General features: G+C 36.7%; 1 protein-coding gene across 1 annotated transcript in view; it reads right to left on the bottom strand.

The window, feature by feature from the left end:
• Window positions 1-16,598, bottom strand: part of CNTNAP1 (contactin associated protein 1) — a 941,217-nt gene that overhangs the window by 42,580 nt on the left and 882,039 nt on the right. The window contains exon 23 of the mRNA XM_044054679.1: window positions 10,894-10,941. Coding sequence (XP_043910614.1) covers window positions 10,894-10,941 — 48 coding nt within the window. The remainder of the gene's footprint in view (window positions 1-10,893; window positions 10,942-16,598) is intronic.

The raw sequence follows: 16,598 nt of genomic DNA, 5'->3' as shown, positions 1-16,598 counted from the left end.
TTAATTCATTTTATAAATTAATATAATTTTCATTCTCACCAAATATTGCCCAAACTGCTGGATGATTAGAAAACTCAACATACATTTTACTAACTTCTTCCATTTCCTTCAGTGCCTATGAAAATATTATACATTTCTGTTTTTAGATTAGTACTTCTGTGAGTAAATTCTTTTTTTCCTATTTTGAGATGCCATTTTTATTATTCCTTAATATTTTTAATATCTTTCAAAATGTTTCCTATCTGCTTCTTTATGTTACAATTAAAGCATCCCATTATAATTACATTCATATTGACTATTACATAAGGAGCCATCATTTCAAACCATTCTTCTCTTTCTTTATCATTTGTTTGTGCATAAGTTATAATCACTCTAAATGGTTGCACCTTGTTCTGAACATCTTTAGCTGATAATGTCCCTGTTTTAAAAGTTAAATGATCCATTGCTATATTTTCTCCTTTACAAAACATAGCTAGTCCTATACAATTTTCCACTTCTAAGATCGTCTCAATTTTCCTTCCCCACTATAATTCCATATGTTCTCTTTTTGCCTTTAAAAATCTAATATCTACTAATATGATTAGATCAGCTGGCAGTTATTTGCACCACTGATACACTGCCATTCTTCTTACATTACTGATTATACTATTTACAACTAAGGTAACTATTTTAAAAATGATCAGTCCCTTTGTTCTTTCCTGAGTTTTTTATCTTTAAATTTTATTTTCCTATCTTGTACTCCTTTACCAATAGTATTTCTTCCTTTAAATTTGAACCATTTCATTCCTATCCCCACACTTCCTTAACTTACACCATTTTATTCTTCTTCTTCTTCTTTGTTTTATTAATGGTTCTAATTTCATTGTTTTCTTCCCATTTTTCTTGTATGATCTCTTGTTTTTCCTGTATATTTTAATCTCCTAATTCCTCAGTCTCTTTTATATTTTCATTTTCTAATACTACATACTTTTAATTTTTCAGTTGGACAGTCCATCCACAAATATCTGGTTTACTTACACTTATAACACTTACTAATGAAGTTTCTTTTATCATGCCCTTTCTCCCCACAAATTGCGCAGCTTCTTTTTATTACACTTTCAATGAGGTGATCTTCCACAGACACACACACACATATATATATATATATATATATATATATATACATACATACACACACACACACACACACACACACACACACACATATATATATATATATATATATATATATATATACACACACACACACACACACACACACACACACACACACATATATATGTTTTAGATTGACACAAGTATTTAACAAATCTATTTTTTCCTTTCACCATTAATACATAAATGCTGTATTTTACCATTGATCATTTTCAAAATAACAGAATATTTCCATCATCTAGTTCACCATCCTCTGTTATCAATCATCTGTTATTATGTTCATAACATTTTGATGCAGTTCTTTCAGAAGTTCTCAGAAACCTTTCTTAACATCTGTAATAAGCTGTGCATTTATTTTTTCTTTCTCTCTTCATTAAACACATTAATCACAAACTTATTCAACAGAAAAATTTATTTTTTTCCATATGTACTTAAAATATTTCTAGTCCTTCTCCAACAGTTTGACTCCACAAAGGGGATATATATTGTCCTAGTGACATCCAGATAACCTCAGATACTGAAATCATATTAGATTATAGTCAAAAAGAACTGTGCAAGCTGGATCCAAACAAAGCACAGGGAGGAAAGAGAATTAGTAATAATTACCTGAGAACACTTCAGCAAGAACTTAGTACCATTATGCCTATTATTTACTAGGTCATATAAATACGGAGAAATTCCTCAAGATTGGAGATTTACACTTATTTAACCTGTCTTTAAGGGGAAGGGAAGTAGGACAAACCCAGAGTCATATAGACCGTTAAGTCTACTTTCAAGTGGAAAAATAATGGAGAGGCAATATTACATAAGTTAGTGTCATAACTAGATAGGGTGAGGATTGAAACCATAAATCAGCATGCATATGTTGAAAACAGATCTATTACGAGCTGTAAAATGATGTTCTATAACAATATAATAACAGCTACAAATGAAAAATTGTGCTGTGATGTAATTTATATAGATTTAACTTTCAAATTTGATGGGGTCATACTTAAAACACTGATCAATAAATTAGAACAACTAGGTATTGATGTACTCTTGATAAGATGGATAGCTGCATGGCTTACATATAGGACATGGCAAGTATTACACATCAATTGGACAGATGAAATTTTTGGTTACAGTCAGGGTATCCCACAGGGCTCTGTCCTAGGCCCTTACTTGTTTAGATTATATCTTTCAGACCTAACATTTTCATCTGAGGTGTTCTACAGTCTATATGTCAATGACCTGAAATTGGGTAAACTAATTACATGTGTAACAGATAAGGCATGTCTCCAAAAGAACTTGACTAAATTGACCATTTGGGCACAAGAGAATAATATGCTGATAAATACATCAAAAACTAAGCGTATGACATTTGGGAAACATAAATTGAAAGGTGTATATTTAATACAGCACACAGTGATTGAAACTGTGGACTCCTTTATGGACTTAGCTATATGGGTAGATCAAAATTTGAGTTTTTCTAATAAAATCAACCAATTGGTTAATGATAGCTATAGAACCATAGGTTGCATAAAAAGATTTATAAAGTCTATGAATTCAGAAATTATGAAGTCATCATTTGTTAGTTACATTAGACCCCAAACTTGAGTATGGAGCAACAATATGAAAACCTTATAAGAAAACAAGCATGCATAAACTGGAAAGAGTACAGCAGAAATATACCAAGAGCATCCATGGATGTGAAAATTTAATTTATTATTCAAGGCTAAAATATCTGAACTTGTACAGTGTCTCTGTCTAAGAGGAGATCTTATTCAGGATAAGCTTATTCAGGATCAGATATTCAGAGACCACTACTTCTGGGAATGTTTGGGGGTATAAAAAGTAGTAGGGAATCATCAGACAACCTATTTAGAAGATTTTATAGGAATGAGAATTGTACTAATTGGTTTTCTGAGAGAGCAGCTGATGCATGGAACAGACTACCAAATTATATTAAAGCAAGTACTAGTTTAGATATTTTTAAGAATAGCCTGGACACTTATTATAGGAACAAGTGTTTTGGTATATTGGCAAGCTTGAAAAATATTTGTATGTGCAGTAGAGAGTTAATTATCTGAACATTGAGTATCCAAAATGTCAGTTATCCGAATGCAGCCTTCCAAAGTTTTCGGGTAAGAAAAATCATAAAATCTGAATATGTAAATGTTATACATATTCACTTGTGTGTGTTTTTTGAGCTTATAGCCCACTCATGTGTGAAAAATATTCCTTATTGTCCATTGGAATTGCTGAATGATTGAAAAGTGTATTCCCTGCATGCAAAAAAAAAAAAAAAAAAAAGATTTTAGAACTTTGTATTCAGTTCAATTATATGTTTGATTATCCGAACAGTCTGATTATCCAAACTACCCTAGGTCCCAATTAATTCAGGTAATCGACTCTCTACTGGATGTATGCATTTTTAAATTATAATGTCACAAAATGTTTCTCTACCAATTAAAATGAATGCTGTTACATCCGATGCATGTATATCCAAAGATAAAAACAATGTGTCCCATACCTTATATTTATCATGTATGACCAAAGATACAAACAATGTGTCCCATTACCTGATATCTATTTGCTTGATTTCTCATCAAATGCTTTCTTTTTAGACCGCAATTTTTCCCTCTTTCTTTTGTTCCTTTAGTCTGGCCACAACATTCACATATGTATATCCGCCTTCCTTTTTTCCATTCCTTTTCTTCAACTACTTCTTTTTCTTGTCCACTTTTTTCATGAAATATTTTGTTCATTACATCTCCTCTTAATGCCTCTTGCTCATTGTCCAGTTCCTCCTGCTGAATCAAGTCCTGCAGCAATCAATCCTACAACCCTTTCTACTGGTAAGTTGTAACAATAACTTCTTGCACCTCTATAATCTCCATTTCATCATTCTCAAAAAGCTTTATCTGAAAAATAATCTTTCTGAATTGCTTTCTCTATTTATTTCATATTCTGCAACAACATTTCTATTTCTGCTGGTCTCCACCATGTTTACTTTGCAACTCTCCTACCACCTGCCACTGTGCCAAGAACAGGAGTCATGGGCAAATATGAATGCCCAAACATCCAAGAACCCCTACTTGCAATGAATAGGGGATGTTCCCCAGTGCCCTAACCAATTTACCCCTAGTCCACATGAATAAGACCTCAGGTTTTCTCTGAAAAGAGGCCACTGGTCTAGTGAGGATAACCCAGTAAACAAAGAGTAAATAATTATTTAAACAAACAAATTTACAATACACTACAAAAAGTATTCACAACAAATTTTGACCAAGATTCTGGACTGAGATTGAGAAAGAATAGTAATCCACCTCTGGAGGGTTGTTGGGGAATATAAAAAGGGAATGGGAGACATTTTCCAGAAATTGTTTTAATTTTACTTTAGTCCCTGAAAATATTTATTTATTTACTTATTTATTGTGCACCACAGCCTCAAACTGAATGTTATGTCTTTCTTTAATGGATATTATTAAATTCAGCCAGTCAGTCAGCTAAAAGTAGACTTAATTTCAGCAATAATGAGACATGAAAAAAGTCTTATTTTTTAGTTTGCACAAGATTTTGAATGGCTGAACTGAAACCTTTGCCCTGAGGAGGACTCTAATGTTGAGCCTGCAGACTTCCCAGTTTGTTAAAACACTGCGAGGGATGTACATAACTTGACAAGCAGACAGGGGAAAGGGTTTTCAGCAGTCAAGAGAAGGGACAGGCAAGTTATTCCATTTTTGTGTTAATATGAGCTTTTAAATGGGCAAATGGAAACTCTTATACTTAGCAGAACTTACTGTTGTGACCACAGACTTCCCAGTTCAGTGAAATATCATTGCTGGTGGCTGAGAAGTACCAGACAACCATACAGAGAAAGGATTCTCAGCAGTGAAAAGGCAGGACAGGTGAGTTTACTATTTTTTTTTCTGTTTGCACAAACATTAACATTAGCAAAAAGATCCCTGTGTCCTAAGGTGAGCTACTTCTGACTTCCCAGTTTGCTACAACGGCAGGGTACAGAGGCTAAGGAACACCAGACAAGAATACAAGGAAAAGACTTTCATAGTGAAGAGACAGAAGAGAAAAGTTTCCTTGTTTTTCTGTTTGCACAAACTTTTTAATGGATGCACAGAAATAATCATCCTGAAGATAACTCTATTGTTAAGTTTCCAGAGTTTTGATGAAATAGTTGCAGGTGGAGGCTGGGGATAAGGCAAGCATAAAGCGAAAGGAGTTTAGTGAAGAGAAAGGAAACAAACTTTTAAATGGGTTAACGAAGCCCATGTTCAAAGAACGCTTTACAGTGGATCCTGTTGACTTTTCAATTAATTGAAACAGTAGGGGGCAGGGACTTTTCAGCAGTAGACAAGCATAAAGGGACAGAAGTGGTAGGATGAAACCTGGGACTTTTGTTTTAAAGACCAGATTTGTTTTTTCTTTTTTATTTTTTTTTTGCTCAGACTTCTAAATGAGTGAAAAGAAGCTCTTGTCCTGAGGGGAACTCCACACTGTGGCCTTCCCACGGACTTCTGATCACAACAGCATACAGTGAAAGGATCTTAAGCGATAGTTACTAGAGAGGAAAGCAACCTGAATTTGCTAGTAATGATGAGTATGAGGTGCAAGTTTTTTTTTTTTTTTTTGTATCTGGAAATACATAATTTGGAAAGAAAGCAAAACTGAGACATGAGTTTACTCCAGAAGAAATAAATGATAAATGAATAAGTAAGTAAATAACTAACTAAATATGTACAGTTGAGCTGGACATGAAACGTTATACTGGAATGGTTTGGCAGTTTAAAACTCTATCTAATGACATCCTGAAAATCATAAGCAAGATCACAGCTGTAGCTGCATTCTCAGGTTGGAACAGAATCTCTAGCTATGTCAATGTGTCATAAGGCAGGAGCACCATTATTTGGTAAGGAATAGATGAAACAGCTGGGAATTTATTTTTGATAATTATAATTGCTACCACAAGCCATCAAAATGAGGTGGCAGAGAAGGACATTCACAGCTATGCGAGGGTATAAATTACCATATTTTGACTTCTTGGTTTAACAAAATAAAGCATGAAAGTAAAACCAAAAAAATAATAATAATTCCCAGAGATGTCATGTAAATATGTGCTATACAAATAATCCATAATAAAGGACTGCATCAGCTTCTAAACAAAATGGAGGCCGGTGTAATGTATCCAGTGCAACAAACATGCCAAACTCAAGGCTGTGCCAATAGTTGGAAAGGCACAGTCATGATGTCTCATCATTTCAACAGTAGCATTACTGCAAAGTAATCATCTGGGATCAGCCCAGCAAAGTGATATAAGACGGTGAATAATTTTTCTTGATGAATACAAGGAATACAGAGACAGAATTTTGTCTTCTGGTCGTAATCTTCATTTTGCTTAATTTGCTTTTCAGCATTTCTTTTGCTTCCTGTGTCTTGTTCATTACAGGAATGTACCTGTAATTCTGAGGGTTTTGTCTTAGAGCATTAATGAATAATCTAATTTGCTGTCTTTATTTTTGGCACAGATTATTAACAGTTGGACTACCTGGACAATAATATAAAGCAAGTAGACTAGGTTAAGCAATGGCCTAAAAGTAAATGCAGCTGTGTATTCACTTAAAAAGATAGAAGCAGGAAGAGGACAGTTCATTGTCAGCCACGGCAAGGTTTAACTTTGTGAGCCTTGGTGGATTTAGAGTTCCAGTCCTTGATCCACAATCTGATGCTCAAAATGAGAAAGATGGGGTTCACCACATGGAGGTTGCAAATCTGCCATAATAATGATTTGACAATGCCTGCAGGAGAATATGAAGGGTGGAATTAAAATTATAGCAATAACCTTGATTTAAGGTCTCCTTCCCAGGCAATTCTCATTTATTAAGGGGATTATAACATGACAAAAATCTGTGAAAATACAATATTAATGACTCCAACCACTAGTAGTGCTGATTGAGGTGAGGAACAGGATGAAACAACCAATGACCAGCTCTGTTATGCCAGGGAGAGGGTTTTGGGAAAGCCTGGTACCTGCATGACCTCTGTTGGAGAACAGGAGTCTCACAGGTCATCTATTAGAATTAAAAGAGCCATCAACATCTCTAACATCAATGCACAAGTTACCCCTAAAGTAGGGACTCTGAGCAGCTACTGTAATGAAGATGGCTCCTGTCTCTGACAATGCAACTCCCCACTGGATCTTCCACTCCCTCAGGCAACTAGTGAATTACTGCTGAGGTCAAATTCCTAAGGAGTAAAGGGTCCAACTGGTGAAGAGCCAGCTAGGAATACTCAGACAGTGCAATCAGGGGATCAAGGAACTGGGCATGTGTGGAAGCCAGGGGAACAGTTTGAGAGGTGTTCAGTGATGGGAATGGAGAAGAAGTTAAAAAACACAGTGTTAATTATTAACAAAGCATTTCACCACTTTCTCAGTTTTCCATTATCTTTCGTTTAGTCTCTTCCCATATTTCCTTAGCTGCACCAGAATCCTTTTTAATCCATACTCCTAAATACTTAATTTTATCATGTCCCCATAAATATGGATATTGCTGAACCAATTTGTGTGTGGGTACATAATTTACTGCTATTACCTTTGTTTTAGCTTCATTAATTTTGTATCCCCAAAAGATATGAAACTGTCTCAAAATGTTCCACAACACTGCAATGTCCTTTTCTGCTTTTATCAGGTTTAAAATAATATCATCTACAAGTAGAGCCTGCTTTTCTTGACTACCATACCGATTATATCCTTGAATTTTTGAGTACTTTATTTTCTTTGCCAATGGTTCTAAATATATCACAAATAACAAAGGGGAAATAGGACACCCCTGCTTGGTTCCTCTGCTCAAGCAGAAATCATCAGAGAGGAACCCACATACTTTTAATTTTCTCCTCTGATCCCTCATATATCCTCCCAATCAACCTTACAGTTTTATCAGGGAACACAAATGTTTCCATTGCCCTGTTCATAAAGTTCCTGCTTACTCTGTCAAATGCCTTCTCTGCATCAAGACCCACCGATAACAGTGGCATTTTCTTATATTCTGCTTCCCTCTGGATCATCAGTGTTTGATTAATGTTGTCAAATGTTTGCATCCCCTCCACAAATCCACATTGATCAATATCTATCAATTTTGGCATCACTTTTGCCATTTTTTTAGCCATTATAGCCCTAAACACTTTATAATGATGGTTTAGTATTGAAATGGGTCTGTATGAAGCTGGATCTGATAGAGCTTTACCCTCTTTAGGTATTAAAGCTACCACTGCTTTCTTCGGGGATGTTGGTACTTCTAATCCTCTCAAAATATTGTTAAACAAAACATATGGATATGGATAGTAAGATACAAGCACTTTAAATGTTTTAGTCTCTTTAGTTTTATACACAGGTCAGGGATTTTTTATCAACCAGAGGAGAAGCAATTAATAACGAGCTGAAGGACTTTATCTGGGAGGGGAAGATGACACGAGTCAATGGGACAAGCTTATTCTTACAATAGAACAAGGCAAATTTGGATTGCCCAATTTAAGGGGTATTTCAGAGCTATACAGTTAAGGCTCCTAAAGATAGCACAGGCATAAACCTATAATTCCAAGTGGAAAAGGATGAGGATGAAACGGGGGGGGGGGGGGCAGCTCAAGAAACAAGGAGAGACTGGGATTTTGGATGCAGACCTTTAAGGAGAATAACAATAATCATACAGAATATTATATTCATGAAATAACAAAGTATTCTAAGAGCTAAGCCAAGACAGGAATGGAGAAAGGGGATTCTGCCAATAGGGATGACTACAAATAGAAACACAGACAATAACACAGTCAAAACTGAGTAATGTGCCAAATCCAAACCTGAACCTAAAGAAAAAGCCACATATAAGAAATGCAACCAGTTCCTGAAACTCCTTTATTTCAAATGTCACAACACATTAATGTTCCAACCACAATACGTTTTTGTCTAGTATGAGCAAAACTTCATCAGATGAACACAAAACCTTCTTACCATTCCCCTTTTATAGTAAAATCTCTAATTAATCACACCCCAATCCACATCAGTTTAAACAAAAATCTTACTTCCTTATAAAAGTGCATACTAAGACTGATTGATTAGAGATTTTACTATAAAAGGGGAATGGTAAGAAGGTTTTGTGTTCATCTGATGAAGTCTTATTCATGCCAGATGAAAATGTATTATGGTTGGAACATTAATGTGCGGTTACATTTGAAATAAAGAAGTTTCAGGAACTGGTTGCCCTTCTCATTTGGGCTTTTTTCGTTTGAATACAGACAATAGAAGAGGGGGCTGGAATTTATTGAAAAAAAACTGGAAAAGGAATCAAGATATTCAGAGCAAGTAACTAGAGAAGGAAAGGTAACAGAGTGGGAAGATGCCAAGAATTTATTTGGATTGCAGATTAGAGATTGCCTTTCCTATCAAGGATTGATATCAGTGTATAGGCAAAGAAAAAGAAACAGGGAGGTCTTAAATGGAAGACCAGTACTGGTAGAGTTTTTAGTAGAATCTAGAACAGAAGATGCTGTTAAAAAAGAAATAACTTGTAGGGCATACAAAATATTGCGTGATAACTATTAGAATCAGTCAGAGTAGGTTAGAAAGGATTGGGAAGAAAGACTGGATAAGCAAGTCATAAAGAACCATGAGGTAATATATGTTTGCCTCCCAAATATGCAACAAAATCTAGAAGATTTAGGATTTCTGCTTGGAAATGTTTACATAGATATTTTTATACCCCAAGCAGACTCTAAAGAATTTTTCCTCAGGTAGACAGCAAATGGTGGAGGTGCGATGAGGAAGAAAGAGGTAATTGGGAACATATTTTCTGGGAGTGAAATGAGTTGGCAGCCTTTAAAAATTCCCTGCAGACGAGTCTATCAGAAATACTGGGTAAGCAAACTGGCGTAATTAGGGAATGATTTTTCTGAGCTATACAATATCAGAATTGCCTAGACATAGTATGGCCTTGCTGAGTCTAATTATGGTGGTTGTCAAAAAAGCAATTACTAGAAAATGGAAATCAAAGTCTAATCCAACTGTACTAGAAGTAGTGAATATAGCAGAGATAAAACAACCGGGATTGGGATCTTTAGTAAAGGATAGGAGCAAATTACATAGGAAAAATGAGAACCGTGGGAACAATACATACAAGGGAAGAATACTTAATAAATATGTTTCTTGTTACAAAAAATGGGATTTCACCACAGAACAAATAGTTAATCCATCTTCAAAGACCTGATAACCAGACTGCAGTGACAGCTTCAGTGGACAGCTAGCATAATAAATTGTAAAAAAATCTGAAAATATGATACCCTTATTTCATTTTTTATTGCTGTATTAGACACTGTTGTATTTATTTATTTTTGTAGTAAACTGCATTTTTCAGACATCAGCTCAAGACCATAAAGTATTTATTCTCAGATACTGTCAAACTTGCTCTAAAACTTAACTCTAAAACAACACTATGAAAACTGTGCACAGTGTAAGAAGTACTAAAGCAGGCATGGCTGTTCCCTTCAGTGCAAGTGATATTGTCCCTTCCTACTTCTCAGGCCCCTTCTAGAAATGCAGAGGCAGTGTGGTGTGTTACCCAGTGAATAACTTTGTTTATTCCTTCTACTTTTACCATCTTTGCTTCTATGAATCATTTACACAGATTATCTCATCACCCTGCTGTCTTTGGAAATATATTCAAAATTCAAAATAAAGAAGAAGAATGTTTTACTCACATCCAACAACAATTCCAAAAAGGCCATCGTCATGAGTATGAGGAAATTCTGAAAAAAAACAAGTGAAGATTTCACATTAGTTGTAGTTATCACTAGCCTAGTATACATATGAAAATCAGTTGTATAGCCTCCAGTATCAGTTGCAGCAGAAAGCGTGCACACACACACGCTCACACACACACACACACACACACACACACACACACGCTCACACACACACACACACACACACACACACACACACCCTAAAAATCAGATAACTTTATTTTTGTTGTAGTTTAAGTGATTTCCACTTGAGCAAAGAACCATTTCAATGGAACTGTAAAAATTAACAAGGCTAAACTTCAAGACCTGGGTGCTACTGGGGGGTACTTTACTTCACAGGTTCATAGGTTCATAGATGGATACTAGGCTATTGGCCCTAGGTCCTATACAAGCCTAGCCAAAAAGATACCCTGGCTTTCGCCACCCAAGAAAATTATTTTCCTGTGCCCCTGTCGAGCAGACCCACAGAGGTTTCCCATCCAATCATCAAGATTTTTTTTGAAGAATGCTAATGAGGATCTTTGTTTGATATAGATAGGTAGTTTGTTCCAGAGTATGGGAAGTCTCTGTAATACGAATCTATCCCTCCAGCATGTTCTGTTTATTGTGGTGACAAGGTTTAGGTCCCTAGAGTGTGTAGCTCAGAGGGATTGGGATTTATTTTAAGTGGAGCATGTCAAACAGCTCTGGGTTTGACATAGCTTTGTATGTTAGGCAGAGATCACCTCTGAGTAGGCGATATGCGACGGAATAAAGCTGGAGTTTTTTGAGGCGGCCTGCATAGGGCATCTGTTTGAGGCCGGTAATCCTCTTTGTGAGGTATTTCTGCAGCCTTGCCAGTTGTTGTAGATATCTTGTGAGCATACCTCTCAACAGTACTGAATTCCTCAGTTTTTACCGATTTTGACGGCAAAATATTGGGGTGACACGAATTCCCGACTGGCCCCCTTAATTTCCGAATTTCCCGGACTTTTTTTTTAAAACAGTTTAGCACTTTAAATTTTTTTATACAGTTCCTCTTTAAATGTATGGCTGATGTCACCACCCATCACCAGCCTACAGGGGTGTGCGTGATGACATCAGCTACTGCCTGTTGGACTGGAGGGAATAGAAGAATATGAACAACAATGGCGGGGGAGATGGATCATGTGCATATAACTTTTGCAGAGTCCGCCCACATCATGTCCCAGCCTCCAGGTAAGAACATTGTTGTATGAATTATTGTATGGGCGGCACAGTGGTGCAGCGGTTAACGTTGTCACCTCACAGCAAGAGGTTCTCCGGTTCGATTCTCGGCTGGGGTGCCTTCTGTGTGGAGTTTGCATGTTCTCCCTGTGTTCGCGTGGGTTTCCTCCGGGTACTCCGGTTTCCTCCCACATTCCAAAGACATGCATTTGGAGCATTTCTCCCCGGGCCTCCGCTGAAAACAGGATCTGTGGAACCTAGTCGGACATTCCCGGTCAACAAATGTTAAATAAATAAAATAAAATAAAAATAAAAAATTGTTCTTCAGACATTTCAGCTTATCTGTTTGGGCATTACCATTTTACCTGCTATTGTTGGGCCGTTATGTGTACAAAGATTACCTGCTGCTGGGCCATTTCTCTCTGTGGGTCGTTTCAGTTTTGCTGCCTGCTGCTCATTTCAATTTAATCTGAGCATGTACTTGAGGCTGCATGCACTGCTAGCTTCAATTTATTTTATCTGAGCCCTGACCTGAGCAATTTCAATTAATTTTAAATGAAGTGTGCTGCTCATTTCTTTTGCTGCTGCAGTTTTTTTAATGCTCGCATCGGCTGGGCAAGTGTAGCTGCTGCTAGGTTCAATTTATTTTATTTTATCTGAGGCATTTCAATTTATTTTAAATGAGGTGCGCTTTTCCATGTCTTACTTTAGCTGCTGGTTGTGTGCTGCTCGTTTCAATGTATTTTATGTGAGCCGTTGAGGTGTGCTGCTCGCTCTTTTCAATTTATTTTATTTTATCTTAGTGTCTACTGCTGGTTTCAATTTATTTTACCTGAGCCATTTCAGTTTATTTTAAATGAGGCGTGCTGTTCCATGTCTTACTTTAGCTGCTGGTTTTGTGCTGCTCGTTTCAATGTAATTTTATTTGTATCTGGCTGGACAAGTATTTTAGGCGTGTGTGTGTGTGTGTGTGTGTGTGTGTGTGTGTGTGTGTGTGTGTGTGTGTGTGTGTGTGTGTGTGTGTGTGTGAGTGTGTGTGTGAGTGCGAGTGTGAGTGTGAGTGTGTGTGTGTGTGTGTGTGTGTGTGATTACCTGGTGTGAGCTCTACAAACTTGACTCCACTACTATTTGTTGCTCTCTTTATCTGCCAGAAGCTAACTTATTTTAAATAAAAGGTCTCCGTGAATCATAACATAAACAGACAAATGGAATAAGACACAACAAGAATCACTCCATTGCCATGGAGTCTTGACCTGGAAGACTACTTCAGGTCCTTTTCTTCTGCTGGGAGAAAGTGTCTAACTACAATACACTACTGTGCTGAAACTAGACTGTAATGGATTTTCATGTTCAGCCTGTTTCTTTAAGCTTAAATCCCTACAGCACATAGCATGCATATATACATTCATCCTCATTTCTAAGACCATTGTACTTCCCCTGTACATATATTGACCCCTAGCATGCAATTTTGCCATATGATACAGACTGGCAATATGATTCCTCAGTGTCTAATGAAACAATATTACATTACCCTCTGGTGGGAAAAATCGTAACCTAGTGGTAAACTTTGAAGCTGGCAATACAGAGAAAGATGAAGGAAATTGTATTTTTCAGTCAGCACTAATGACTGCAATTGAAACTTTGCAGAATTTTTCCCTGTAGCTAGTTCATTTCCTTGGCTAAAATGTGCCTCTCAGCAGAAAAGCTCATTTATTTATTTTATGTACAAATTCACCCCTCCATTACCAGCTAGTTATTTCTCTGCATTTTCCTCTTACACATGGGCAAGATGAACTTTTGTAAAGTGATGTGAAACAGAGAAGTTAAGGTAATATGTTAAAATATATCCAATAAAGTCTGTTAATGTGCTCATATTACCATTTCACAGCCATTTACAACTGCAGTAGATGACATTTTTCACATTTTTAGCTAAGGCTTGTTTCTGCATTGCGGAAGATGGTTTTAAAATAATAACATTTCATAAGAAAATATGGCATCCCACAATTCCACAAGAGTGGGTGGGGTTACATAATTATGTACGCAAATTATATGTTAATTAGTGTACAGATTTGTACCTATTTTTCATGGGCCTTGTCCAGATTTTTGATGATTCCAGGTTGAGAGGTATGCTTGTGAGGTACATACCAAAAGGGGCGTTGTACTCTATAATGGGTCTAATGAGTGACGAGTAGATGTGAACAATGACCTCTTTTTTCCTGGATGAGAAACCTTTTGTGATGAGGTACGCCACGTAGAAGGATTTCCTGACTACTGTGACAATGTGATTATCAAAGGAGAGTCTACTGTCCACCTGTGTCCCAAGGTCTCTTATCACACTTTCGGTGTTTAGTAGACTACCACGACTACTTCATGCACAGATACAGAGGACTTTGCATCCTTCACTCCCATGCATAATATAACCAAAACCAAGGCTGTATAACTTTGAGCAGACTTTTGTTGAAGTAGTCCATCATTATTGGTACAGTTACTCTTTGTTTCCTCTTATTTAAAATTATATGAGCTGTATTGGAATACATATCATGATAATTTTCTTTCTCAGCACTGGTGTTTAATTTTTTTCTGTTACTTATTTTTAGCTTATATGACTGAAAATGCCCAAGTGGGCAATGCCCTGGGGAGAAAAGATCCAGGAACAACTGTCAAACATATTTGCATAAAATAAACATCAACCACAGTTTTTTAAACAGTTAATGAACATGCATGAGCTATTGATTAATTCCTTCATCCATTCATTCATTCTTCTCTGATGCCCCTCTTAATCAACTTTTTACATTCAACAGGCATAACACAGAGAAACTAAATCTAAACAGGCTTCTAGGTCATTGCAGGATACATGTACACATGAGCATGTACAAACAACAGACACAAACAACCACACACAGAAATGTATACACATACACACACACATGATGTCTGTATGTACACAGACAAACATCACACGCACACACACACACACACACACACACACACACACACACACACACACACACACACACACACACACACACATACACACACGCACACACACGCACACATACACACGCACACATGAACACACATACACACACGCGCACACACACATGAACACACATACACACACGCACACATGAACACACATACACACATGCGCACACACACACACACACACACACACACACGCACATGAACACACATACACACATGCACACACACACACACACACACACACACACACATGAACACACACACATGAACACACATACACACACGCACACATGAACACACATACACACATGCGCGCATGTAAACATCCTACTAGCAGCTTGGGAGATAATCAGTTCAACTACAGCACGTCTCTTGAATGCAGAAGAAACTAAAGCATTAGGAACTAACCTAGTTGTCCTTTATCATCTTGCCACTTCAATGAAAAGTACTTAGCTTGACATACTTTATAAAATAGCAAAATAGCAATGGCATGAAAGGCATATAGTTGTTGATTAATGGTTAGTAATGGCTGCAGCAATTGCTATAATATGGTAATCAGAAAATAAAAAAGCTAAGAGGTATTCATTCTGCAATTTAATGTTGGCATGAGGAGCAAAAACTCACAGAAAAAAAAAAACAATTCAGCTACAACACACAACAGTGGAATAGCTATATGCATAAAACATGGAAAGTATACATGCACTAATACAGGAAGTGTGCCTTCTACTGAAAAGTGATCCCTTTTTATCATAAGTGACTCTATCACCAGCTTTGCTACTATTTGTTATTACTAGCAGTCTATCTATTTATTTGGTAGTCTAGGTCACACATATCAAGCCCCCTTCTACTAACACACATGCAGAATCAAATACCTTTCTCTTCCCCCTTCCTATCTCTCTTACTCATATAAACAAAATCCCCCCCCCCTGCTTTCATGATCTTCTCCCTAGTTCACTTTATGAAAAGGGCAAGTACTGCTTTTCTCCTTGTGTTATGCTCTTATCATATGTGTGTGCATGTATGTCGTCCTATATAAATAGCAGACACTGTATGTGCACCTATTCTTGTTTTTTTTTTTTACTTGTGTTTGTCAAATATAAAAGGAATGTCCTCTACAGATGAGAAAGTAATACTCTCCTGTGTATATAAATGTTGTGTTATGATTATACTGAATATGTATACAAAAGGCCCTGTGGATGAAGAATCCATGGCTGGTACTCTCGGTAGTTCTTTCATTAACCACTGCGTGGAAATCTGATCAGTGATAATCAAAACATCCTGAAATGAATGTCCAATCCTTTCAGAGAAAGAAGTCAAAGAAAAATCAGACCAGACTCAAGGCAGAGTCAAATAACTGAAAGGTGTTCTTTTGCAGTAATGCTAGAGATAATCTAGTCCTATTTCAAACATCTTTGTATACCCAATGCCCGTCTGAAGAGTGTGGAAGGAGACCGCACTAGTTCCAATCCCCAAAATTAATAAAGCAACTT

This window comes from Protopterus annectens, chromosome 13.part0 (assembly GCF_019279795.1).
Source record: "Protopterus annectens isolate FY-2018-M chromosome 13.part0, PAN1.0, whole genome shotgun sequence".
Classification (NCBI taxonomy): domain Eukaryota; kingdom Metazoa; phylum Chordata; order Ceratodontiformes; family Protopteridae; genus Protopterus; species Protopterus annectens.
Note: the sequence above shows the minus strand (reverse complement) of the source record. Positions and strands in the feature narration are given on the sequence as shown.